The sequence below is a fragment of the Oncorhynchus masou genome, chromosome 27, assembly GCF_036934945.1.
Source record: "Oncorhynchus masou masou isolate Uvic2021 chromosome 27, UVic_Omas_1.1, whole genome shotgun sequence".
NCBI classification, from domain to species: domain Eukaryota; kingdom Metazoa; phylum Chordata; class Actinopteri; order Salmoniformes; family Salmonidae; genus Oncorhynchus; species Oncorhynchus masou.
In genome coordinates this window covers 21,924,680-21,951,439 of record NC_088238.1, presented here as the reverse complement: position 1 = coordinate 21,951,439, position 26,760 = coordinate 21,924,680, and the positions used below count along the sequence as shown (strand labels likewise).

General features: G+C 45.4%; 2 protein-coding genes across 2 annotated transcripts in view; one reads left to right on the top strand and one right to left on the bottom strand.

The window, feature by feature from the left end:
- Positions 1-38: 38 nt before the first annotated feature.
- LOC135515786 (lysine-specific demethylase 7B-like) lies at positions 39-24,359 on the bottom strand. Its single transcript, XM_064939522.1, has 16 exons — positions 24,254-24,359; positions 13,270-13,355; positions 12,552-12,669; positions 12,151-12,311; positions 10,275-10,416; positions 9,758-9,944; positions 9,003-9,165; positions 7,009-7,203; positions 6,807-6,898; positions 6,447-6,533; positions 5,927-6,163; positions 5,384-5,669; positions 3,729-3,817; positions 3,471-3,622; positions 2,792-3,171; positions 39-2,652 (listed from the first exon to the last, which is right to left on the bottom strand). The coding sequence occupies exons 1-16, from the start codon at positions 24,349-24,351 to the stop codon at positions 2,564-2,566; spliced, it is 2,562 nt and encodes an 853-aa protein (XP_064795594.1). The 5' UTR covers positions 24,352-24,359; the 3' UTR covers positions 39-2,563.
- Positions 24,360-25,980: 1,621 nt separating this feature from the next.
- The window catches only part of LOC135515785 (endoplasmic reticulum-Golgi intermediate compartment protein 2-like), a 13,470-nt gene continuing 12,690 nt past the window's right edge, over positions 25,981-26,760 (top strand). The window contains exon 1 of the mRNA XM_064939521.1: positions 25,981-26,139. The gene's annotated coding sequence lies outside the window, so the exon portion shown is untranslated. The remainder of the gene's footprint in view (positions 26,140-26,760) is intronic.

Sequence of the window (26,760 nt, the reverse complement as noted above, 5' to 3'; positions counted from 1 at the left end):
CTAGTTCTAGTCGTTTCCTGTAAAAAAACAATAACAGCATCAGTTCATTTTTATATTTACAGGTCACTTTTGAAATGCTGAAACAGTCAATGCATTAAGTAACATTGTCACAGTAAGCCAGTGTTTATGGTTCAAACCATCTGAAGGACTAATGCACAGAGAAGAAACATGACCATTGATGGAAAAAAATATGCAAATAGATTTGCATGTAAGAGTTTACAGGAAATACTGTACAATGAGAACTGCTGCTAATAACAAACCCTGCCTGCAGGCTAGCTCTTGTGCTTATTACACAGACGAGTGGTGAGGACTTCAACATGCAATAAGAGTTAAGGTGGAAATGTCTGGCAATAGGATTCAACACTATTCTGTGGAAGGGAAGACATTAAAGTAGTGTGATCTTAGTCATTAGGTGAAATCTCATTAAGGGCTGAGCGATAGACCACAATTACACCAAGGTTTGGTGCACTGCAAGTTGAAATCATAGCACAGCTTTCAAGTCAGATACTGTTCAAAGGGTGCTATTAAAGTTACTTGGCGACTAAGTAAGTCGATGTCATTTAGTGAAATACTCTAGACTAGAGAGTGGGTGTCTAAGGATGTCGGGACAAGCATTTAGCTCAACACGTACAAGTGGTGTTTGGGAGGGGGTCTGTCAAAATACATTTTTTGAATGTCTTGGATGTAGAGTTACACTTGTTAAGTAGCTAGGCAGAGCTTGAGCAGAGATGGTACAATCCCCCCCCCCTTCAAAATGTACTTTTCTTCAGATTAAAAGGACCAATTCAAAAGCACAACTGCTTAGTTAGATGAGAAAGAAGTGGAACAGGAGTCTGGTTGGAAGAACTTGCCTTAGTAGTGTACATAATGTAGCTGGTGATTAAATCAGAGGTCATATCTGTGGCATCATTCCCTGAGAGTGAATAACTACAATTCCAAAATCAAATCACACACTCACTTCAGCACCATATCATAGGAATCCCCCCCCCCATAAAAAAACTTGCGCAACCCCTTCAGATTAAAAGGACCACCAAAGATTTTCGTTAGCCTACTTGACGTTGTCTATAGGTGTAGCAGGGCAGGGGTGGTAACCTTTTGGAGTCACAGTATTACCCATTCTCTTAACACACAACCCCACTAACCTTTGGAAACCAGAAGAGATATAGGTTCAAATCAAGTTAAGAAGCCCTACTTGGACAGAATAGAAGTTGAGAAGAAAGTTTTAGTTAGAAATTATCTTACTGACCTACACAATATATCATGACCACATGAAGTCTAAAATGTCCACATATACAATAATCATGAGAGAACAAAAATAAACCCCTTTCGAAGAAAATCCGAGGTTTACGGCCAAAATATAATAAAATCATTATTCACCTCAATTAATAAATACATAATTCAGAAACCATAAAAAAATAACATTAAAATCACTTTAAAAAAAACTAGAAATAAATTAAGCAGGATATTGTACAAGTTGTTTTTCAACCAAGTAAACAACTTACACTATAAAACATTTCTTATTGAGGCAGCACTCTGTGTTAGTCTCCCTTTGACCATCAGAGGGCATCAAAATCATTTTGATTCTATATAGTGGAGTATGGCTTTCGTATGACCAAGCAAGCATTAAAGCATGTGAAATTCAAATAGAGAAACTTATGATGAACTAATGCAGACAGGTTAAAATGTCATTGTTTTAAACCTGATGGGGACCCCCCCCAAAAAAAAAACCCCACAAAAAAAACAGTGCAATGATAAATTCGGCAATCGTCTTTCAATAGATGACAATGTATCAGGGAATGCTAACCAAGAGAGTGCTGCCTCAAAACTTCTCTCAACGTCATTATTGCTGGTGTGATTGAGATAAGGGGAGTTGGGAGCATGGAGGACGTACAAACATTAAGCACCATTTCGAAAAATTAGCTTAGCACTTTCTTCCCTCGGGGCCAAAAAGGACCCCGCTGGAGAGAGCCCAGACACGGCGCCAGGTGGGTCAATGCCAGCCTGTCTATCCCAACTTCCATCTTGTCCTGGGTCTCATCCAGTTCATAGTGCTGCAGATATTCAAGGAAGGCAGCGCTGGGAGATGCAGATGGTGGGACATCACGCAGCCTGCATTGGCTTACGTGCGTCATTAACATTGGCTGAAGATTTGTCTTCAATGTTGCGATGTACTGTAGACCTCATTCCTACCTCATCCAGACATCTAACACTTCCCCATGACACGTTAATGCCCACTGGAACTCTCTCTAAGTTTCCCTGAAGTTGAGTAATCAACATGCTTTTTCCCCCCTTCTTCTCCATTACGTTTTAGAGTGCTTGCAGTGAAGCTGTGCGCTTGATTGGTAGCTTGCTCATGTGAATCCAATACCCTGTGGTCCTAAGCATGCACAGTAAGCCTGTTCGTTTGTGTGTCTGATAACAACAAGTCTCTCAGATGGGCCCTTTCGACAGGCAGTGATTTCTCCAGGCCAAAAAGGTGTGTCAACTAAATGTACAGAATAATCTGGATCTGAGGACAGGGGCCTGTTACCCTCCTTTAGCCCTGCCTGTGGCCCTCAGAGCTCTATACAAAGACGCCATTGTGTCGGTTCATCTTCAGAATCTTTCCCAGTCTCTGCTTGGCCGTGGCCATTCCTTTCTTGGGCCGCTTGCCTGAAAAACAAAACCCAAACCCCACATGAATGGCTGACGTGCTGAATAAAGAGAGAGTTGTGTCACAGTAGCATCCAATCCCTGAGAACATCAACTAATTACTAGACAAATGGAAATAATAAAATAGTTGGTTGCGTACCTTTCGTGGCCTGGTTGCTGACGGGAGGGGAGTTGGAGGCGTGTCTTTTGGAGGGGTGTAGAGGGGGAGACATTGAGGGATCACAGTACTGGTAGTTGTCGGCCTCTGGGCTGGCATCTTGGCTCAGTGCCCCAAGGGAGAGGGGCCCCCGATTGTCCCAGGCCTCGCTGCTGCTGTTGCCCTGGCTGTCCATGGGGCTCTTGTCCCCCACCAAACGACATTGGTGCTGCTCTCGGCACTCCGGCGAACATTGGCTCGGGCTGGACCACCACGGCTCCTGGGAAGTGGCGGCCTCGTCTGGTTTGGAGGGGCACAGCAGGCCAGCCATGGACAGCATGCCTTGAATGGCCTCCTCTGTGCTGGGTGAGGTAGGACGTTCTCTGCAGGGACACAGAAGAGTCAATCACAGGCCACCGCGCCAGACTCCACAAAATCCAACTGTGGTCATCTTTACCACTCAAAAGGGAAGTTCTAAATATAATCTTTGTATGCATAATTGGCACATGCTTCGGTTCCAATTCCATCTCCATGAGATTACTAAACTGATGGAGTGAACTTTTAGACATTTCTACAAGAAATCATCCCTTAATAAATAACTAAATTGCTGAAATATTTTTGTGATTCCAATAACAGGAGCTGCGTTTTAGCTCGCCCACGCACAGCGGGTCAGACCACCCACCTTTTGAGTGGCTTGTGTTTGTGCCGGGGGTTCAGGTCTGTTTGGTCCAGCTCTATGGTGTGCCCCGCAGCCCTCTGGGATGAGCCCCTCTCCTCCTCCTCATCATCATCACTCTGGGAGCTTCCTGAATCTTCCTCAGAAGAGGTGTTTTGCTGCAGAGAGGGAGAGACGAGAAACTGGTTGAGGGTTGATTCACAACAGAGTTAAGTTCTTACTGACAAAACCACAGTGGGGGTAGACCGTGTTAATATCAGGTACCTGTGTGTTGGAATCACTGTCCGAGTCCGACACATCGGAGTGTCCTGAGGCTTCTTCCCTGAGTTCAGTCTTAACCCTCTCAATACCCCCTGAGAAGGCAAACATACATCATTAACCACAGATAATGGTAGGAACCATTCCCTCTCCGTGTCCAAGTCAACAGGTTACTAGACCTAGTCTGTCAACAACATGACCCTTTAGAAAGCATGGTGTGTCTGGGACAATTAGGTCAATAAACTGACAAAGTTGAGTCAGATTATAAACCATACCACCCCCCACACACACACACAGTCGTATGAAAAAGTTTGGGCACCCCTCTGAGGCTGCATAATTTACTCTGTCGTCACAGAAAAAGACCACAGTGGCATGCCATTCATTTTCTAATAAAAGCTGAGTACTGGGGTATTGTTCAGACAAAGATTTTTAGTGTAGCAATATTAAATTGTATGAAATTAAATCAGATGTGAAAAATAGGCTATGCAAAAATGTGGGCACCCTTGTCATTCTGTTGATTTGAATACCTGTAACTACTTAGCACTGATTAATTGGAACACACAATTGGTTCGGTGAGCTCATTAAGCCTTGAACTTCATAGACAAGTGCATCCAATCATGGGAAAAGGTATTTAAGGTGGCCAATTGCAAGTTGTTGTTCTCTTTGACTCTCCTCTGAAGAGTGGCAACATGGGGGCCTCAAAACAACTCTCAAATGACCTGAAAACAAAAGGTTGTTCAACATTATGGTTTAGAGGAAGGCTACAAAAAGCTATCGCAGAGATTTAAGCTGTCAGTGTCCACTGTGAGGAACATAGTGAGGAAATGGAAGACCACAGGCACAGTTCTTGTTAAGGCCAGAAGTGGCAGGCCAAGTAAAATATCGGAGAAGCAAAGGCGAAGGATGGTGAGAAAGGTCAAAAACAGCCCACAGACCACCTCCAAAGACCTACAACATCATCTTGCTGCAGATGGTGTCACTGTGCATCGTTCAACAATTCAGTGCACTTTGCACAAGGAGAAGCTGTATGATGTGGAAGAAGCCTTTTCTGCACACGCCACAAACAGAGTCGCTTGAGGTGTGCAAACGCACATTTGGACAAGCCAGCTTCATTTTGGAATAAGGTGCTGTGGCTGATGAAACAAAGATTGAGTTATTTGGTCATAACAAGGGACCTTATGCATGGCGGCCAAAGAACACAGCGTTCCAAGAAAAACACTTGCTACCCAAGGTAAAATTTGGTGGAGGTTCCATCATGCTGTGGGGCTGTGTGGCCAGTGCCGGTACTGGGAATCTTGGTAAAGTTGAGGGTCGCATGGATTCCACTCAATATCAACAGATTCTTGGGAATAATGTTGAAGAATCAGTCACAAAGTTGAAGTTACGTTGGGGCTGGATATTTCAACAAGACCGACCCAAAACACTGCTCAAAATCTACCCGGGCATTTATGCAGAGGAACAAGTACAATGTTCTGGAATGGCCATCTCATTTCACTACTGAAATCTTACTGTGTCCATCAGTTATTTGATAGATCAAAATGAAATTACTGATCCAAACACCCAATTATTTATAAATGGAAATCATGGAAATTGTCAGGGGTGCCCAAACCTTTTCATACGACTATATATACATAGTGAATTGCTTCAGCATCATGACTTACTGAGGTGTCCTGGTTCCTCCTCTCCTCCCATAGTGCTGTGCTGTCGTTCCTGGTCTGACTCCGTCTTCATCTCCTCTCTGCTCTTCAGCTGGCCCACAGACGACCTCTCACTCCCAGCCTTCACTGGGCTGCTAGCCGTGCTACTACCTGGTCTCCTCGCGTCTCGGATGATCCGTCCGTTGTGCAGCGTGAGACGCAGGTGTGTGTCTGGGTTCTCAGCAGCAGCGGCAGAGGCGGTGGACACCATGTTGAACTTCCCATGCACCGGGGGACAGAAGGTAGGGTCCTGTAGTAGAGACAGAGAGAGAGTTATAGGATTCATTCAACACAGGTATCAGACTTTTCTATTGAATTGTATTACTTTGTCTAGTATGGGAACAGTATTGCTTTTTGTCGGAGTAATGCACGGAAAATACTAAATGTGGTTTATTGATTGATCTAATGATCATTTCCAATAATAACAAGGCATTTAAATACGACGTATGCCAGAGAGCGTGTGACATTCTAGTTTTACGTTGTGGGAGTTTGACCTGCTCCTCTCACCTCCTCCAGAGGGCCCACCTCCAGCCTCCTGAGCACCTCTCTGGTGTGCAGCTCCAGGATCTCCAGGTTAGAGGGAACCTTAGGGCCCTGCTCCTGCCGGAGCCTCCGGGCTGCCCGCCGCGCCTGACGGGCCGGGCACACCCTCTCCAGCGTGGAGCGCGTGGCCGGACACTGGCCTCCACCGCTTCCCTGAGATTTTACTGGCTTGTTGGTGCCACCACTGCTGGCCTGGTCTTCCTGTTGGAACACACACATAACATAACACCATTAGAGGAGGGAGGGGTTTGAACACAACCTCAATCTTTAAATCTAATATATGTCTATGGACAAGGAAGCCACAAGAGACAGATTGGCAGTTACAAATAAGGTGCAACAAATCCATCACGTCAGTGACATACTGCATGATCCTGAAAGATGGATTTGAAGCACTTCTCATACAGCCCCTCAGATCGAGTGCTCTTCCACCTACACAAAGGTGATGCTCCTCAGGCCCTCCATCCCCTGTGACCCCAGACCTTACCTCCAGGTAGCGGATTTCCTTGGTCAGCTCTTTAATGAGACGGTTGGGCCTGATATGGTCCGGGACCTCGCTGGTGGGCTCCGTAACCTGCAGTCAGAATGTTCCACACACACAATTAAGGTGGAGTTGAACAAAGGCTGTGTTTCCACCACTGGCACAGTGTCATCAGATCCGGGGAAATCCACTATGACCCCCCTCCCCCTCCTAACCCCCCATCATCAGAGCTCAGCTGGGAGATAAACTATTCAGTCTAGATATTCATCAGCCAACAGAGTCAGGTGCAGAATAGAGAAGGTGAAGGCAGTACCATCACCCAAAGATACAATGGAAAGATCACACATTTCATTCTGTGCCCCTCACCTCTCTCTTCAGCCAGGTTTTCAGTGGACTGATTAAAGATTTCACTCCCTCCACTAGGTAGGTCTGGGGCGGGCAGTTGTCTTCTCGCAACTCTGAGAAAGAGAACAAAGGCATTATATATTTGTTATGATGCATGCGAAATAAAATGTAAAAAGCCAATAAATATATTGTAGTATCATGTGGATTTTACAGCTTCACTCACCTTTCAGGGTCTCCAGCAGGTTCTTGGCCACATACCAGCAGATAGCCTCAAAGTAGGGAAACTTGAAGAGGTCTGGAGTCTTCAGACGACGTTCCATCTCGTAACACCTGAGCTGCATGCCAATGTTGAGGTTGTGGAGGAAGTTGCCTCCGAACGCCATGCAATCCTGAGAGGTGAGGACGGCATGGATCCATCCTGCAGAGGGCAGCACACACAAACACAGTCAATGTTTGACTCACTGACTGGTAAATACATGGACACTGGCCAGGTGTTGTATTCGTCAAACAGCAGCCAAGCATCGATCATCATGTCACCAGAATAAGACCATTGGAAAGGAGCATCAAGCCTATCACCTTGCACTTTCACCCCCCTGTATGTTGTGCTCTACCCCCTCCCCAAATATCTATCCCACCTCTCCACACCCCCTTAACCCCCTGGAAAAGACACAGCTGAAGCCCTGGTCATGATTAGTCTTAACCTTTACTCAAGTTAACCAACTTTTTTTTTGTGTGTGTGTGAATTTATTCTCCCCAATTTCATGGTATCCAATTGTTAGTAGCTACTATCTTGTCTCATCGGTACAACTCCTGCACGGAGAGACGAAGGTTGAAAGTCATGCATCCTCCGATACGCAACCTAACCAAGCCGCACTGCTCCTTAACACAGCGCATCCAACCTGGATTGTGCGTTGCCCCACTGACCTCCCGGCTGTGGCCGGTTACGAACACAGAGACTCTGGTGGCACAGCTGGCGCTGCAGTACAGCGCCCTTAACCACTGCGCCACCCGGGAGGCAAGGTATACAACTTTGGGAGCATTTTAAAACGTGTGGGTTTTCCTTATTGTTCCTATGGGAGTATTGACACAGACATGTATGGATACCCTGAACTTGTGAAAAGTCTGTTGAGTTGCACACGATTGCTATTCTGAACCGATGACATATCCTGTATAGTTTTACATCATCCTCAGGTGATCTCCACAGGCACAAAAACATGGAACCCTGTGATCTACAAATGAAATACGACCCCCCCCATCAGGTAAGCTTATGGAAGGATACTTGTGGTGACAACGGAGATGGTGAGATGGGGTTAAATCACTAAAGGACATGAGTGAAACCCCTCTGAAAGCCATCTGGAGTTAATGAAGAGAACAAGGAGCATGTGTTAACCATGAGGTTCTGCTTACTGCGGTCGCCCGTTCACGGCTCTCTAGACGTGTTACGTCATCAAGACATGGGGTGGAATGTGAGAGGTGAATTACAAGTCACATGCTATAGCAGAGGCTTGGCTGAGGATAAAGTAGGCCCAAGAGCTTCTAATATGGTCGCTTTCACGACATTACTGGTGCGGTTGTTCCATTAGGAAACTTCCTATTGTGTTACGACAATATAGACGGGTGTGTCTAGTGTCTAGGCTGTGGCTGAGCAAAGATTCCTTTTCCAAATTCACTTGGCAATGACATGTCATCAGTGTTTAAAAAAAGGGAGTCATTTTCCAGGCAGGCACCCTGGGAAACTAGACTGTTTCTGTTTTTTGAGGATATAGACCGGTTTCTCTACGGAGGGGCAGACAAGACTACCAGATAGTCTATTTATACATCACCAAAAGCAGGCGTGTGAGAGAGGTATTTAAGGACACAGTGGAAAAGGTCTTTTAAGGACACTGTCGAATTCCAGAGGGGTTTCTCTGTCACACGCTCACAGGTCTCCATCGTCAGTGGTAACCGCTCTTCATCTACACTTTTGTTCCAGGAACACAAGCCTAATGTAAGCTGTTGAGCTCTTCAGGAAAACTAAACACATGGCCTGTTACAAGAGAAGGCAGTGGAGGCTGCTGAGGGGAGGACTGCTCATAATGTCTGGAATGGAGCAAATGGCATGGTATCAAACACATGGTTTCCATGTATTTGATACCATTCCACCTGTTCCGCTCCAGCCATTACCACGAGCCCGGCCTCCCCACTTAAGGTGCCACCAGCCTCCTGTGACACACACACCTGTGGGGATGAGCAGCGTGGTTCCTTGCTGCACCACACACTTGTAGCACTTGTCCACCTTGTCCCCGAAGAACACTTCACTCTGGTTGGGGGAGGAGCTCCACGCCTCGTATAGTGCAAGGTTGGCCTGGGTCGGCTTGATCAGGTAGAATACCTTCTCACCCTGGAAACACAGAATTAACAAGAGTTCGTTAAAAAAAAATTATACATTTTAAACCAAAAAACATCCGAATATGACTATAAAATTAGAAGCACTCAGATGCCTGCAGAGGTTTTATTTCAGAAACACAGATGTGTTTGACTTTCACACCAGGGGAATTTTCTCTTCCTGTTTTTCACAAGCTGAGCTGCACATTGCTTCTATAGCGAAGGAGAGTGCTTGTCTGCCAGCCTGGTGATGTCACCATGAACACAAAGCACAGTTTGTGATTAGCGGTGGTTGGTTACTTTGTTGCCGTTGGAGGGATCATTTATTACCACGACGGGGACAGGATTCCCCCTGGAGCTTCCGCCAGGGTACCAATCAGCCTAGATTGCTCTAAATAGCTCCCCCATGTACAAACATACTTGATTAAATGTCAGCACGCATTACAAGTGGTGAGGGGAATGCCAAAGAGCGAGCCAGGCCATCGATTTATCACCAAATAATGTTGTGGACACAGTTGATTTCATTGACTTGCCAAACTGCACTCAGCTCACTGCTCGGATTTGATAGTCACATGTCCTACATGGACACTAGGCTAACACACACTCACCCAGAGAACGTGGTACCACACAGAGGTGCCGCCGAAGTCGATGTGGAAGTCAGTGTAGCTGTTCTTAACCCCCATGAGGCAGTACTTCTGGACAAAGGGCTTGGGGAAGAAGGAGTCATCTGGCCAGTAGTTCTCCACCCAGGACATGTTCTGAGCTACGTCAGGTACCACCACCTGATCTGCCATCCTGGGGGGAGAGAGTGAGCGGTAAGAGGGGTATGGCTACTTGAGAGGGTCAAAAATCACAGTAAAAAGTGCTGAAATTGACTAAATAATGAGATTATTGATAATAAGTAGTTTGATCACTTTTGTCATGAGCTGTACATAATGTATTGTTGAATGTTTGTGTTCATTCTTGTTTTTCTCTTGTGAATCATGAAGAACTTGACAGCAGTCTGTGGATGCGCTTGGTTTCTGTTTGCATGTCTTGTAAATAGCATTCATTTAAAATGTATCCATTTGAATGGAGAGAGAGTCTGCAATGGATTATTAGAAGTAGGACCAAATTACAGCTTACCTGGTATCAGAGAACTCCAGGCTGATAACGTTGAGCACCTTGGGCCGATGAGGCTTGTAGAAATACTTAATAAACTCTTTCAGCTTCATCTTGCTGTCTGCTTGCCTGGCCACGTCGATGACGTCAATGACTTTGTCACCGCCTGTGGACGACAAGAGAATGATGACCAAGCCGTCATATAGTGGAGCAGACAGCAAAACGTGGTATCAGTCTGCCCATGGAATCATCATCATTTTGTGTCTACAGTTTAACCGTTGCACCATTCAGCCAGATATAATACATCTGGCTAAGAGAAAGGACCATTCCTACTGAAGTGACAGACACCTGGGATAACCATTTTAAATGGGAGTCAGTGGGCGAGGGGGAACTGAACTCTGAAGCGCTCTGGCATTTCCATGTCTCTGTACAACTCCTAAGGGAGATACCGGCACAGCCAATACACCATAGGAGTGGATGGAGTGGGGGGCGGGGGGTGAGGGCCATACAATCTGTCCAGTCCATATGAGTCCCAGAGGTGGAGACTGGGGAAGGGGCCACTGTCTTTAATGGGTGTGAGGGTAAAAACCCACCAGCACTCACACAGCTGGGAGGCAGTGAATCAAACGACACAGTGAAAGCCGGGGAGAGAGAGGGCCCGGAAACGGGGGCCTGTCGGCAGTGTGGGGACAGGACAGCTGGTGCTTGTGTGATCCTCCCACCACCAACCCACACAACCCTAATGTTCCCCAACCCCCTACACACCACACACACAGCGGGTCCAGCTGGCCAGCATCTGATGACAGTGAACAGCTGGAGTTAGGGTAGCTAGCCAAACAGAGAGAGCAGAACAGAGTGTGTTCTGTCAGTACCAGCCAACAAGCCCAAAACAGACCATAGTAAATACTCCACACTACACCTTTAGATTGGCTGGTAGCACATGGTCAAACTATTCCTGTGTTTTAAGCAATGCACCGACACCTGGCATTCAATCCAGCTAGACCCTGTAGGGAGCTTCCAGACACCAACCTTTCACATGATATTTAGACTGAAAGCTTCACCTACCCCCAACGAGGAACAACAACATTAAGTACTGGGAGGTGACAAATGCCAGGAGGTTTATTCTAAGCTGGCCGACCATAGTCTAGGCTTGGGTAACCCCAGGAGACAGCAGGTTCCAGGCCTGTCCCCCATTGTGTCCCAACTGTAAGGAGGTAGGTAACCTGATCCTGCTTGTGTTCTGTCTCCACCCAGTCACAACACCTGTGCTGCTTCCCATCAGAGCAGCTTAATGCTCAACGGAGCATGGCAGAGGGTGGAATATGAACTTCCATGATAAAACACAAGCAGCTTTGGGTTGCGTTGGGCATCCAGTCGGTCCAGATAGCTGTGGGTTTGTAATGGCTTGTAATAGGAGCCTTGTGGTACCAGGCCTTTCTATTCTATAGAGAGCAGAGGTGGTCCTGTTGGGGGCTGAGGAAGACCTGCCCTCCCCTCCTGTAGGGCTTATTCAGCCTTTGGGAGATGATTGATAAAGGGGCTAAATACCCTCTGAACCTGGCAACACTCTGAACCTGGCACCTGTTTGTTTGACGGACAGATGGTGTCTGCTCAACGTTGGGCGCTCATTATCTGACAGGGAATGCATTCATTAGCTTTTAATTATATTCTATTTCAAAACAATAGGTGCAGGTAACATATGTCCTATCAAATAGGCATCCCGTGCAGTAGACAGGCAGTGGATGGGTTGGTGATCAGTCTTAGTTGTGCTACATGCTAAATGTCTGCCCTACTACCCCACTTATTTACTAAGACAGAGAAAATCTAGCCCAGGGTGCTTGAGCATGCCCCCCACCCCACACACACACACACACACAGTATACACTCTCTATGTCCTTACCGACAACTTGCTCCACATCTTTGACAGAAAAGGATGGTTGAGGCAGCCTGAGTCCCAGTCCCTCTATGTTGGACACAGCGATGGGGTACTGCCAGCCGTGGCTTTCCAGGTACCTCTGGGTCACCTGCTCCCCAGGCATCCACTGCAGGATCTCATCCCCACTTCAACACACACAGAGACAATGGTTAGTGGCTAATTCCTGTTGATATGTCAACTCTATGTAAATACCCAATGAGAGAAATGAAGAACATAATACATGTTAAGTATTGTGATTAAAACAAAGATCACAGTCTTGTTCATAGAAACACAACTGCTGAGGAAACGTGCGTTTGCTGTACAGGTGTGCGAGTGGATCTAGCTTGGCATCAGAGTCCTCGGTGGTAGGTGTTCTGGGCTCCTACCTGGCAAAGGTCCTGTTCTGGAGCTCCTTGACAAACACAGAGGTGCCAGCCTGCACTGGCTTGGTGCCATCGTCCTGCTCGGTGTAGTCATGCCTGTGCCAGTTGTTGCGCTTTTTCACTGCAAGAGGAGAAACGCAGAACATCAGACTCACAAAACGCCACAGCCTTCACTGGCCACGAAAATGATCTCTATAGCCAGTGACAGACCTGAGACAAATGATTACTGTATTCAATTTTCTTCCCTTAAACCAACGGAGCCTTGTGAATTATGGATAATAGTCATTAGTCTTGATAATATATTTTCCCCGTTCATCCCCGAGCACAGAGGCCAAGGTGAGGGCTAGGACCCATTTAAGTCAAAAGATTACAGCTCCATTCAATTAGCCTGTTAATGTCTGGCCCCGGGCTCAGGCTCCTCTAAATCAGACTGGAGACTATGCTGCTCTCCTGGGGACAGTCCATCAGCCATGAAGGGAGAGAGAGGGGGAGGGATGGAGAAAAAGAGGAAGAGTGAACAGGCACGGGGGACGGAAACAAATAGAGATAAAGAGAGAGCGCGGGAGAGAGAGAAAGAGCGTGGGAGAGAGAGAAAGAGAGATGGTAGTAAAACAGATAGGAGAGAAAAGAGATGGAGAGAGACCGACTGAGGAAGAGAAGACAGAGAAAAAGACAGGATGGACAGACAGCGACACACACAAAAACAGACTGGAATACTGACTCAAGGAGGGTCCGTGTTGGGGTTCACAGTTAGGACAGTGGTAAACATCAATATCCACCGCATGGTGCTCCTCCACCTGGACACAGCTGTGGGGAGACATCACATTACTGTCAGTATATACACAATTGAAGTCGGAAGTTTACACCTTAAAATACATTCAAACTCAGTTTCACAATTCCTGACATTTAAAAAAATCCCTGTCTTAGGTCAGTTCGGATCACCACTTTATTTTAAGAATGTGAAATGTCAGAATAATAGGAGAGAATTGTTTATTTAAAACTTTATTTTTTTTATCATCACATTCACAGTGGGTCAGAAGTTTACATCCACTCAATTAGTATTTGGTAGCATTGCCTATAAATTGTTTCACTTGGGTCAAACATTTCAGGTAGCCTTCCACAAGCTTCCCACAATAAGTTGGGTGAATTTTGGCCCATTCCTCCTGACAGAGCTGGTGTAACTGAGTCAGGTTTGTAGGCCTCTTTGCTTGTGCAGGCTTTTTCAGTTCTGCCCACAAATTTTCTATCAGATTGAGGTCAGGGCTTTGTGATGGCCACTCCAATACCTTGACGTTGTTGTCCGTAAGCCATTTTGCCTCAACTTTGGAAGTGTCCATTTGCAACCAAGCTTTAACTTCCTAACTGATGTCTTGAGATGTTGCTTCAATATATCCACAATTTTCCTGCCTCATGATGCCATCTATTTTGTGAAGTGCACCAGTCCCTCCTACAGCAAAGCACCCCCACAACATGCTGCCACCCCCGTTCTTCACGGTTGGGATGGTGTTCTTCAGCTTGCAAGCCTCCCCCTTTTTCCTCCAAACATAACAATGGCCATTATGGCCAAACAGTTCTATTTTTGTTTCATCAGACCGGAGGACATTTCTCAAAAAAGTACGATCTTTGTCCCCATGTGCAGTTGCAAAACCGTCATCTGGCTTTTATAATGGCGGTTTTGGAGCAGTGGTTTCTTCCTTGCCGAGTCGCCTTTCAGGTTGTTGATATAGGACTTGTTTTTACTGTGGATATAGATACTTTTGGAAATGTGTCGTCCAGCATCTTCACAAGGTCCTTTGCGGTTGTTCTGGGATTGATTTGCACTTTTCGCACCAAAGTATGTTCATCTCTAGGAGACAGAACGAGTCTCCTTCCTGAGCGGTATGACGGCTGCGTGGTCCCATGGTGTTTATACTTGCGTACTATTGTTTGTACAGATGAACGTGGTACCTTCAGGCGTTTTGAAATTGCTCCCAAGGATGAACCAGACTTGGAGGCCTACAATGTTTTTTCTTGGCTGATTTATTTTGATTTTCCCATGATGTCAAGCAAAGAGGCACTGAGTTTGAAGGTAGGCCTTGAAATACATTCACAGGTACACCTCCAATTGAAGCTTTGACAATTTTCTGGAATTTTCCATGCTGTTTAAAGGCACAGTCAACTTAGTGTATGTAAACTTCTGGCCCACTGGAATTGTGATACAGTGAATTATAAGTGAAATAATCTGTCTGTAAACAATTGTTGGAAAATGACTTGGTGTCATGCACAAAGTAGATGTCTAACCGACTTGCCAAACTATAGTTTGTCAACAAGAATTTTGTGGAGTGGTTGAAAAACATGTTTTAATGAATCCAACCTAAGTGTATGTAAACGTCTGACTTCAACTGTTAAAGAGACAGACAGGACCATGATAGCCTGGTCCCAATATTTGGCGTCACATTGACCAGAGAGGTTGGCAAGTCACTACAAACAAATCTGGGACCAGGCTAACGCCATGGTGTTTTCACTTTCAGATCCAATAAATCAACTGACGGGACAGGAGACTGTTCTCTCCAGGATCAGAACACCAGAGAAGCTGTTGTGGAAACAGGCTCTCTCTCACTGATATCTCCATCCATGGCTTCAGGGCCCATGCTTTGGAGAGTTTGAGGGATTGAGAGAGTTTTGTACACAAAAGGAGTCAGCCCACTGCATGAAATACTTGACTTTGTCTGGGGGGGGTGACTACTACTTACATGATTTAAAGCCTTTGGGAAAAGGGGTCACATACAAGTTTCTCTCACTGGGTCATGCGTTGGGCCAGACTTGAGACTTACGAGACAGAAAAGATATCATGGTTTTGCTGAACTGACACCCTGTTCTGACAGTCTGTGTGGCTGTGGATAGTGATGTATAGGAGGAGCAGAGAGAGGCCAAAGAGAGGTTAGAGGTAAACACAGAGCCAGAAACACTACAGAGTGGTGTTGTATATGAGGAGCAGGGAGAGGTTAGAGGTAAACACAGAGCCAGAAACACTACAGAGTGGTGTTGTATATGAGGAGCAGGGAGAGGTTAGAGGTAAACACAGAGCCAGAAACACTAGAGTGGTGTTGTATATGAGGAGCAGAGTATATGAGGAGCAGAGAGGTGAGGTGTTGGTGTTGTATATGAGGAGCAGGGAGAGGTTAGAGGTAAACACAGAGCCAGAAACACTACAGAGTGGTGTTGTATATGAGGAGCAGGGAGAGGTTAGAGGTAAACACAGAGCCAGAAACACTACAGAGTGGTGTTGTATATGAGGAGCAGGGAGAGGTTAGAGGTAAACACAGAGCCAGAAACACTACAGAGTGGTGTTGTATATGAGGAGCAGGGAGAGGTTAGAGGTAAACACAGAGCCAGAAACACTACAGAGTGGTGTTTAGTAAACACAGAGCCAGAAACACTACAGAGTGAGGAGCAGGGAGAGGTTAGAGGTAAACAGAGCCAGAAACACTACAGAGTGGTGTTGTATATGAGGAGCAGAAGGTTAGAGGTAAACACAGAGCCAGAAACACTACACAGGGAGAGGTTAGAGGTAAACAGAGCCAGAAACACTACAGAGTGGTGTTGTATATGAGGAGCAGGGAGAGGTTAGAGGTAAACACAGAGCCAGAAACACTACAGAGTGGTGTTGTATATGAGGAGCAGGGAGAGGTTAGAGGTAAACAGAGCCAGAAACACTACAGGGTAGTGTAAGTGGAAGACAACCTCCGGTGACCTTTTGCTCCCTCATTTTTTTTGAAGAGGTACGAAAAGTCAAGCAACCTTGAAGTTGGGAGGCCATCGGTTTTACTTGTCTGGTGGACAGTGGCCTTCGGGCAAGGAATTAGTTAGTTAGGGCAAGGAGATTTTCCCTGGGCCCTAACAATAACCTCTAGACCACTCTGGGCCAGACCTTTCCCATTAGCTCAACCATGTGTTTGTCTCAGTATCACACAGAACTGCAACAGTGTCGACGTCACTCAAACCCCTACACCACCAAACCCCCGACCGCCCCACAACAGCCAGACCACAGGCAGCAACACACACATTCCTCTGGTGCATACCAACGCTCTGTTCCATAAGAGAACGCTGAATAACACACAAAATCCTGTGAATAGGCTCTGAGTGTTGCCATTATGCGTGGATGCCCACCAATGCATGGAAAGGGGGAGAAAAACGGCAGGCAACATTTGTGTCACTGGGGTATGGGAGGAATCTAAGACAGCACTTTTAAAAGAGCTTCTTCTCAAGTAAACAAAAGGATAAATTGTCTAAGCTAAACTTTAGTTTCAGCTGACAAGAGCATAAAGAGACAGATGTGGACTAATATCTTTTGCTGCTCTGACATGGATATTATGTAGCAGAAAACACAAAGGGATTATTTCTTCACAGTGACAATCTGTTCTCTTGTAAAAATACAAAAAAAATTGAGTTTCTCTAGTAGCTAGTTTAAGAGGCTTGAGAGTTCATGAAGATGGCAAACAACTATGAACTTTACGCAATTCCACCTTTTCCCCGCTCTGCAGTCTTCCTCTCATTCACATCTCCCTGCTCTGTGACTGGTCTTCAGTGGGTAGATTTAACTGAGCTTGGAGGTCCTGCTCTCTGAAGATGGGAGTGACAAACAGTGGAATTCCTTTCAGTGTGAAAACAGAAAACACTGGGGGACTTGCTTAGGGTGGTAAATGACAGACAATGTTCCAGCTCCCTCCCTCAGGGTCCTGAAGTTAGCCTGGAGGCTAGGTGCTGTTTGAGGACGTAGTAAAAGGTTTCAACAGCAGATAATGATACTATTTTTACAGAGGGCCTGTCTAGGAGTGGACACAGTTCTCACCAGCCACTATCAGCGTTGATCAGAGTGGGAATTGCAGGAAATTGTAAAGGGAAACAAAGGCCAGCAGGAAACAGCGTCACACTTGAACTTTCTCTGGTGGTGTGTTGTTGCTTGTTAAGTCTCCTTAGCAATGGTGTTGTTGTTCAGCAGAATATTGATAGACAGCAGCTATCAGGCTACGCCTGATTTTAGGTAGGGATAAGTGTCATATATTTTTTTTTATTGTAACATTTCTTGGGTACTTTTTACCCCTTTTCCGTGGTATCCATTGGTAGTTACAGTCTTGTCCCATCGCTGCAACTCCCGTATGGACTCAGGAGTGGTTGAACGTCGAGAGCCATGCGTCCCCCGAAACACAGCCCTGCCAAGCCGCACTGCTTCTTGACACACAGCTCTCTTAACCCGGAAGCCCGCCGCACCAGTGTGTCAGAGGAAACACTGTCCAACTGGTGACTGTCAGCGTGTATGTGCCCGGCCCGCCACAGGAGTTGCTAGAGCGCGATGGGACAAGGACATCCCGGCCGGCCGGCCAAACCCTCCCCTAACCCGGACAATTATGCGCCGTATCATGGGTCTCCTGGTCTGGGCCAGCTGCGATACAGCCCAGGATTGAACCCGGATCTATAGTAAAGCCTCTAGCACTGCGATGCAGTGCCTTAGTGGTCTCCCGAGTGGCACAGCAGCCTGAATTTTCCTGGTCAGGTCATCGGAAAAAAACTCAGGGCCACATTTATAGAAGATACAACGCTATAAATTCCTTCAGTATCCTAACCCTACAGAGTGGCCTCCACAGTCCACAGTCCACCTCCACAGTCCACAGTCCACCTCCACAGTCCACCTCCACTCACTTCCTACGTCAGCAGGCAAGATGAGCTACAATGCAGCAGTGGGCTGGAATCTTGGCTCCTGAGTCCTGAGGTTGCTCAATGGCCTTGCTGGGGAGACTAGAATGAGTCACCGCGCCAATTACGTCACCCCGGGCCTGACATGAATTCTCCTGCCTGTCTGTCGGGTTAGGACATGCTAGAGCGAGCGCGACAGAGTGAGCGTGTGGCTGTGGGATTGAGCCGAGCCAAGCTGACCTCCTACACCTCCTCTGCCTGGTCATCTTGTGTAACACCCGCGCAGCGCGGGCCGGCACGAGGGGGAAGCAGGGCCACCAGACTGATGTGGTTTCTTCCTTTGTGCAGTTATGACGGGTTGGGGGAGTCACTTGGAAACTGGAGGGCTGGGGAGTGTTGATGATGCAACTTGTGTAGCTACTTATCCTTGACTCCTCGAACTAAATCAATCTCACTCTTTAAAAACTACTGAGGCTGCCCCATCGAAGACAACAAAACTATACATCTGACTTCATTTAAGAGCTGTATGGAAGACAAAACTTTGGTATTTAGTGTATAGTAATAAATCAAGTGACATCAGCCCTGGTGGAAATAAAGCCCAATATGGGTCTGTGTGTGTCTGTCACTGTCTCACCACTCTCCCAGAAACAATGCCAGCCCCCTGCCAATGGTGGGCAGACACCAGCCTAGCAGCATGAATTCAAACCATAGAGATAGATTGAGGACTCATCGTTTTATCTGTGCCATTAAAGAATCTGTAACAGCATGGGCAGCACCATTGAGGCTTTCTTCTTCTTCATTGGCTGATTGCACCCAACTCATAGGAATCCACACCCAGTTGACTACTTTAAAATGGTGGAAGCCCTCAATGGCAAAGTCCATGCTAAAATGGGTTATATCCATGATGAGTTCTCCATCTCTATGGGTCAAACATCCTGTCCTGAATCAGGAGAGCTGTCAACTCTCCCACCATCAGCTCCTATCCCTCTACATCCTCTGTTGTGGAGCTGTCTGCCTTCCTGTGTGACTGGGGTTATTCATTAGTCCATGTACTGTGAGGGCTTCATTGTGTCTCAATGATCAGCCGAGACACACAAAGGGTTGTAGGCGGGCTCAGCCATTACGTTAAGCACTTAATAAACCCCCTGCATTGGGCTCCAACCCGCCTATATTAGAGAACTGGCAGATAGCTAATGGATAATGGGGGAGAGGATGGGAGATGGGGAGGAGTGATGGCAGTTAAACACACCTGCCTGGGTTCATTTAGACCCAAAGGGAACCTGACTCCTGCCGTTCCAAAGACTAGGATCCAAGTGGGCATAAAATCAGACCATTTGAACCCTCACTGAGAAAAGGAAAGGATACCCATCATATCAATGGGGTACAATGCACTGATGAAGGGCCTTCGTACACAACAACCTCTCTCCACCATTAACCCACATCACTAAGCTTCTACAGACAGCTTAGGGTAGAAGTACGTCTCTGTAGGCAGCTGAAAAACAAAAGAGGATTGCTGCTTTGTTGTTTATGGGACATTGCAGTCCCCCGGGGAAGGAGTGGAACAACTTCATTGTTTATGGTGCAGGTTGCATTGCCTTGAGCTGAGTAGTTTCTTCTAAGGCGGTGGGGGACTGGGTTTGTGTCTTCTCACACATGCTCTCAACATAGGCCTACCTACGTCTTTTAGTGAGCCTCATACACCTAGGCCATACACCTAGGCCTTCATAGTACACCCTCAGTCTCTGCCTCTCCCACTAGATCTGTCAACTAGAGGTCGACCGATTAAATCGGAATGGACGATTAATTAGGGCCGATATCAAGTTTTCATAACAATCGGAAATCGGTTTGGCCGGGGATTTTTTTCAAACTTTTTTTACACCTTTATTTAATCTTTATTTAAGTTAAGTACACATTCTTATTTTCAATGACGGCCTAGGAACGGTGGGTTAACTGCCTTGTTCAGGGGCAGAATGACAGATTTTTACCTTGTCAGCTCGGGGATTCAATCTTGCAACCTTACAGTTGACTAGTCCAACGCTCTAACCACCTGATTACATTGCACTCCACGAGGAGCCTGCCTGTTACGCGAATGCAGTAAGCCAAGGTAAGTTGCTAGCTAGCATTAAACTTATCTTATAAAAAAAAAATTAATCAATCATAATCACTAGTTATAACTACATATGGTTGATGATATTACTAGTTTATCTAGCGTGTCCTGCGTTGCATATAATCGATGAGGTGCGCATTTGCGAAAAAGGACTGTTGTTGCTCCAATGTGAACCTAACCATAAACATCAATGGCTTCCTTAAAATCAATACAGAGAAGTATATATTTTTAAACCTGCATATTTAGCTAAAAGAAATCCATGTTAGCAGGAAATATTAACCAGGTGAAATTGTGTCACTTCTCTTGCGTTCAATGCACGCGGAGTCAGTGTATATGCCACAGTTTGGGCCACCTAATTCGCCAGAGTTTTACGTAATTATGACATAACATTGAAGATTGTGCAATGAAACAGGAATATTTAGACTTATGGATGCCACCCGTTAGATAAAATATGGAATGGTTCCATATTTCACTGAAAGAATAAACATCTTGTTTTCAAGATGATAGTTTCCGGATTCAACCATATTAATGACCTAAGGCTCGTATTTCTGTGTGTTGATTATGTTATAACTAAGTCTATGATTTGTTAGAGCAGTCTGACTGAGCGGTGGTAGGCAGCAGCAGGCTCGTAAGCATTCATTCAAACAGCACTTTCGTGCGTTTTGCCAGCAGCTCTTTGCAATGCTTCAAGCATTGCGCTGTTTATGACTTCAAGCCTATCAACTCCCGAGATTAGGCTGGTGTAACCGATGTGAAATGGCTAGCTAGTTAGCGGGGTGCGCGTTAATAGCGTTTCAAACGTTACTCGCTCTGAGACTTGGAGTGGTTGTTCCCCTTGCTCTGCATGGGTAACGCTGCTTCGAGGGTGGCTGTTGTCGATGTGTTCCTGGTTTGAGCCCAGGGAGGAGCTAGGAGAGGGACGGAAGCTATGTTACACTGGCAATACTAAAGTGCCTATAAGAACATCCAATAGTCAAAGGTTAATGAAATACAAATGGTAGAGAGAGAAATAGTCCTATAATAACTACAACCTAAAACTTCTTACCTGGGAATATTGAAGACTCATGTTTAAAAGGAACCACCTGCTTTCATATGTTCTCATGTTCTGAGCAAGGAACTGAAACGTTAGCTTTCTTACATGGCACATATTGCACTTTTACTTTCTTCTCCAACACTTTGTTTTTGCATTATTTATTTGAGGCTAAATTGATTTTATTGATGTATTATTTGAGTTAAAGTGTAAATTCAGTATTGTTGTAATTGTCATTATTACAAATGTATGTATGTATGTATATATACACACACACACACACATAATTATTATTTTTTTTAAATCGGCATCGGCTTTTTTTGGGGTCCTCCAATAATCGGTATCGAAAAATCATAATCGGTCAACCTCTACTGTCAACGCATGATTACACTGGCTGACAAACTGGATTGGTCCTTAGTGCAGCAGAGCTGACTCTTCTAATATTCAAGCATGATATGTAGGCAAAGTAGATGTCAATCAGGCAGTGATGCAACTTGCTATGCTACTTTTCAGAGGGTTTCTGTCAGAGTGATAAAAGGAATGCAAATCAGCTAAGTGTGGTTATACTTAGTAAAATCCTACTTTCAACTCCTCATTGTATTTCCAAGAGATCAAAACATTGGTCCATTCTCCCCATCAGCTGCAGAATAAGTCTGAAGCCAAGTTCGCCCTTGCTTCATCATCATAAGCGAACCAACTAATATACCGTGACTCTAAACGACTGGAAATCAATACATGATGCTGTTGACCTCCTAATCAGCATTGATCAATCTGAGAGTAATGTCATTGGCATACCCCAGAGACAAAGACCCCACAGAGTCCCACTAATGAATGTAAACATGACACTAACCATCATCTGAGGTCTGAGTCACACACACACACACAAAAAAAAAGCTCTCCCACAAATTCAAATTCTCTCACAACATTGAGGAGGACAGGGGGAGAGCATCCATCTCTCTTCAGTCTTTTCCCCTGGCTGAGAGTGTAGCACATAATGTTGGATGGTACATTGAAGCTGCCTCTGTGGAGCGACCATCAATCATTCCCATGTCCCATCCAGTCTCTGCTGTCTCACCACTACCACACACTCTACCAGAACCAGACATGAACTGGGAGTCACACCCACGCAGCCTGGAGAGAGACGCAGGTCTGTGGGCTGCAACGTGAGCCACTGACGCCATACGGGGTTTGCTGTCGTTCGTAATGCAATCTCTCAGCAGAGTGCCATCTCCATAGTCTCAGCAGAAGCATCCGCAGCACAGGCCTGCTCAGTGGATGTGAGGCTCTTTTAATGCACAGGCCCTATGCACATGCCTGTAGTGTACAGTGTGTTAAGCCATTAGGAAACTATCAGGGCATTCTGTCTGTCTTCTGCCCCCTATCTGGTCCATAGTCTACACCTTATAAAAAACACAGAACACTCTGGTTGGCTCCTCTGCCTAGTTCCGTTTGGGAGCCGTAAGCCATGCTGGTGTATCCAGGGTTCAGTCACTGGTGAGAGAAAATAGATGCCCTCCCGGCCAGGCAGCTAGACACAACCCCGGCTCACTTGGGGAAGTATGGTGGTGTGCCGACAAGCGGGCACCAGGATTCCGGTGCAGGCATGGCAGCTTCTCTGTTTTCCACTACGTTTGCATACCATCCACAGCCAGAGGCATGCCACTTCCTTCTGGCGAGCCTGATGGGAAAGAATGGTAGAGAACCCTCTGGTTTTGGAGCAGAGCAGTGTGTACATGTGTTATTAGTCAATGGGGAAGTGCCAAAGTTTGTTCTTCTTCTTTTGGCACATGACAGACTGAGTCTTCCCTGGCTCAGGCATCCCATCATTCTGGGCGTTGAGTTCTTGGCAGTCTACAGAGTGTAGTTACGCAATAGATTTGCAATTTCCACACACGCAAACTGCTATTGTAGTCATATTAGTTGTCTTTAATTTTCTCCTCAATACTCCTTTCTTCCACTAGGGGTATAACACATGTGCCCATTTTCGATGAAAGGGGGATTTAAATACCCCAACCTCGAGCTGTCAATCAAAAGCTCACAAACAACAACAATCATATTTTCTCACCTTAGGTTTTTGGTCACTAACAAACGAGGTCACTCACTCAAATAGTAGGATTTGTGTAGTTCACCCCTAAAAATGTTGATCGTGCAAGAGGTCAGTTGCCTAGTGAAGTGATGCCACCAATGTGCAAGAGATTGATGTTCCATTTCAATCGAATTCACAAAAGCGCGTGGCCTAAATTCTCAACTAGGAAAGTCCAGGGTCAGGTCAGGCTGTCACATGCACCAACATAGTCTGATTAATCAGGCTGTAACACACAATTATTGTATATTAGAGGCTGATTAAGCAGCATTAACCCAACTCATTAACCCAACTCAATAGTAAAGGATTAAAATCAGAACACACGCCTTTACTCGATAACCAGGCAAGTTTGTTCTCAACTCAATTGGATAGGCGAAGTCTATAGGCTTCTTTCAACAGACCAAATGTTTAAAGGGCTGGCTTTGATCACTGAGATTGACAACTCGTCACACACAAGCTTAGCTGGCTAGCTAACGGTAGCAAACTAGTAACGTTAGGCTAATTTCTTTTGACAAACTGCTGTCGGCTAAGATCATGTTCAAACCTCCAACACACACTATTAATATCCCAATTAAGTAGAGTAAAATACTAACTCACAATATGTATAATGGAAATAAAACACACTGGCTCGGTTTACTATTTTGTAAAGTTTAGCTAGATCGAGGTGTCAATAGAGTGAGACCAGCGAAGACCCCGTTACACACAAATAGCAGTCACAACGGCATGACAATCCTCGCTTACTCCCAAGCACCTGCTGTTAGTTTAGTCGGTTAAATCGATTGCATGTGTCAAGGAATGTGTCATTTCCATACCTGCCATGAAACCAGTCGTTACAGAGGTCGCATTCGATCATAAACCGGCTCACATCGTAAGACTGCCGGCAGACACAGTACAGCGGGGCCGCCGCCATCTTCCTACTGTCCCCAAACAACGCAGGAATAAATTGGGGCGGGGATTTGGTTGGGTACGCGGAAAGAGTCGAGGGGAAACCCGATCATATGCGAAAGAAAGCATGGGAAAGCCATTGGGGCAAGCCTATCTCTGACGTCAATTTCCAAATTATTTATTTCCATCTGGTTACTCAGTGTAATAGTAAATACCTATACTTATAACATTGTGAATGATGTAAATAGTTGTTTTTTATTTAACTCGACAGTGATCATTGACCTATAAACAACAGTGATATGATGCAAACTGACACAACTTGGTCAAAGTGCCCAAGGCTGCAATGAGCAGGAAAAGCACTGCCATTGGTTTGGACTCATATGGCCTGGTTCATAATACAGGAAGCGTGATCAACACAACAAAATGCTCTCCCTGCCTGGTATTTCTCACGGAGCGTGTCTGACGTGCTCTACGTGCTTTGTGGGCAGGGAATAGCAATAGGACTGCCGACCCGTTTGATCTGTGTGAGCTGACAGTGCCCATCCCCCCATAAACCCATCTGTGCAGCTCTGCATAGTCAAGTAGGCTTAATGCATGCAGGGCATGCGGCACTGTGACTGCACCTATGGAAACATGCAGTTATTTGCTGACTTTGGCATGTGCCTAATACTGTATTTATACTAGAAAACCATTTATGAAGCCCTCCTAAGGAGAGACAATGATGCTATTTAGGAGTTTCTATTTCATAAACATGCCAATAATTGTCGGATTTTAACATGTGTAAGTGTAACTGAGTTTGGATGTTTAAATAGCCTTGCTACAACTTGATTTTAGGGTGTTAAGGTCAAAGCCCATCAGTCATGATGGTGTGGATATGGCCTGGGGCGTTCCCTGAGGTTTCATGACAGCTCCCTGTGGGGAGCCACGCTGCTTTAATGAGCTGTTGTTACCATAGTCGGCGTGTCTGAATAAGCATCAGCCAGGCAGGACACTTCGCCTGCATTGGTCTATTTGAGCAGAATCGCATTAGTGGAAACCAAGACTGTTCTCATGGCAGGGCTGGTTGTGGTTAGGTATATATAGTTGTGTCAGGGACAATTTTAGCTAACCCTAGCCCTAATTCTCATAACCTACTGATGTGAACTGTGCATGAGCCCAACAATGCCTCTTAATTAATTATAAAGTCTAAACAACTGGGGTTACTTCAGTTGAAGAAGCAGTGTGTGTGCCAACATGCAGTCAGAGCAGGCCAATTATAAGGGATGAAAATATGTTAAAATGGAAAACGGAATTGCAATGTATACTTAATGTGTATGTTTTAAGTAAAAGGTATGTTGTAAAAACATTACCACATGAATTTATTGTGCAATAGCAAAATACTAGGCATGATATACCTAGGTCTAAAATGGTGAAGCTAATACAAATAGTTATCATCCTGTATACAAAATAGTTTTGAACTTAATAAAATGATGCAACATTTGGAATAATGTCCTACATTTTAGGGAACAAGCTTTGAAAGAAGACAAAGAATGCGGTGTGAGAGTATTTTCACGGGCTCGAGCGCCATCTGGTGTACAATGCGTAAAATGACAACACATTTAGAGTCATTCGCGAGCTCGTCGACAGGTGGCGCTAATTGAAAATGACCATTGACAGTTCATATCGCCAAGCGGGTGGTCGTGTTGCTAAAACAAGACAGCACCCGGTGAAGAACGCGAGAAGCTAACAAACGTCTTTTTTCACTCGTTATAATGTTATGAATTGATACCTGCTTTGCAATCAATTTGCTGGAGTATAGACGCATGAAACCAAGGTAAGAAGAGACAATTATGAATGAATGGTTCTCAGACAGCCATGAGCATCTTTGCTAACTTGTTGTAGCTTACGTTGGTGATGCTGGTGTTGTGTGGCTTTACGATGTTTACTATCACTAGCCATTGAAGGAAACACTATATATCCTATTGACGTTGGTGGGCTAGTTCAGTTGTTTTGCATAGATAACGTTATTGCCCAGTGCCCACGGACACGAATGTATATTGGGCTTGCCCCCCCGTTGCTTTCTAGCTAAAATTATACTGATGAGGATTTTCTCATGCCGGTAGTGCAGAGCGATTAATGCTTTTTGAGGTCGGTTCGATTTCGGTTCATTATTAAAAAATAATCCCAGATTTTGGTTTCGAATTTGGGTTAAATGCAGTAATAACACAGAATAAAACAATAAATGTACTATGATGGTGGTAGTGACTGCTCTTTTATTAACCATCATATTGACATTCATTTATTTCCGTGGTTTATATCATGTTTTCTTATTTGATGACTTTATTATTTAATTCCAAGTCATCATCTCATTCTATAGAGCTGCTGTCTGACAAAATCACTATTTTGTAGTTCTTCAAAGTAAATAAGGCCTGCTTTTATGACTACTGAATACCAA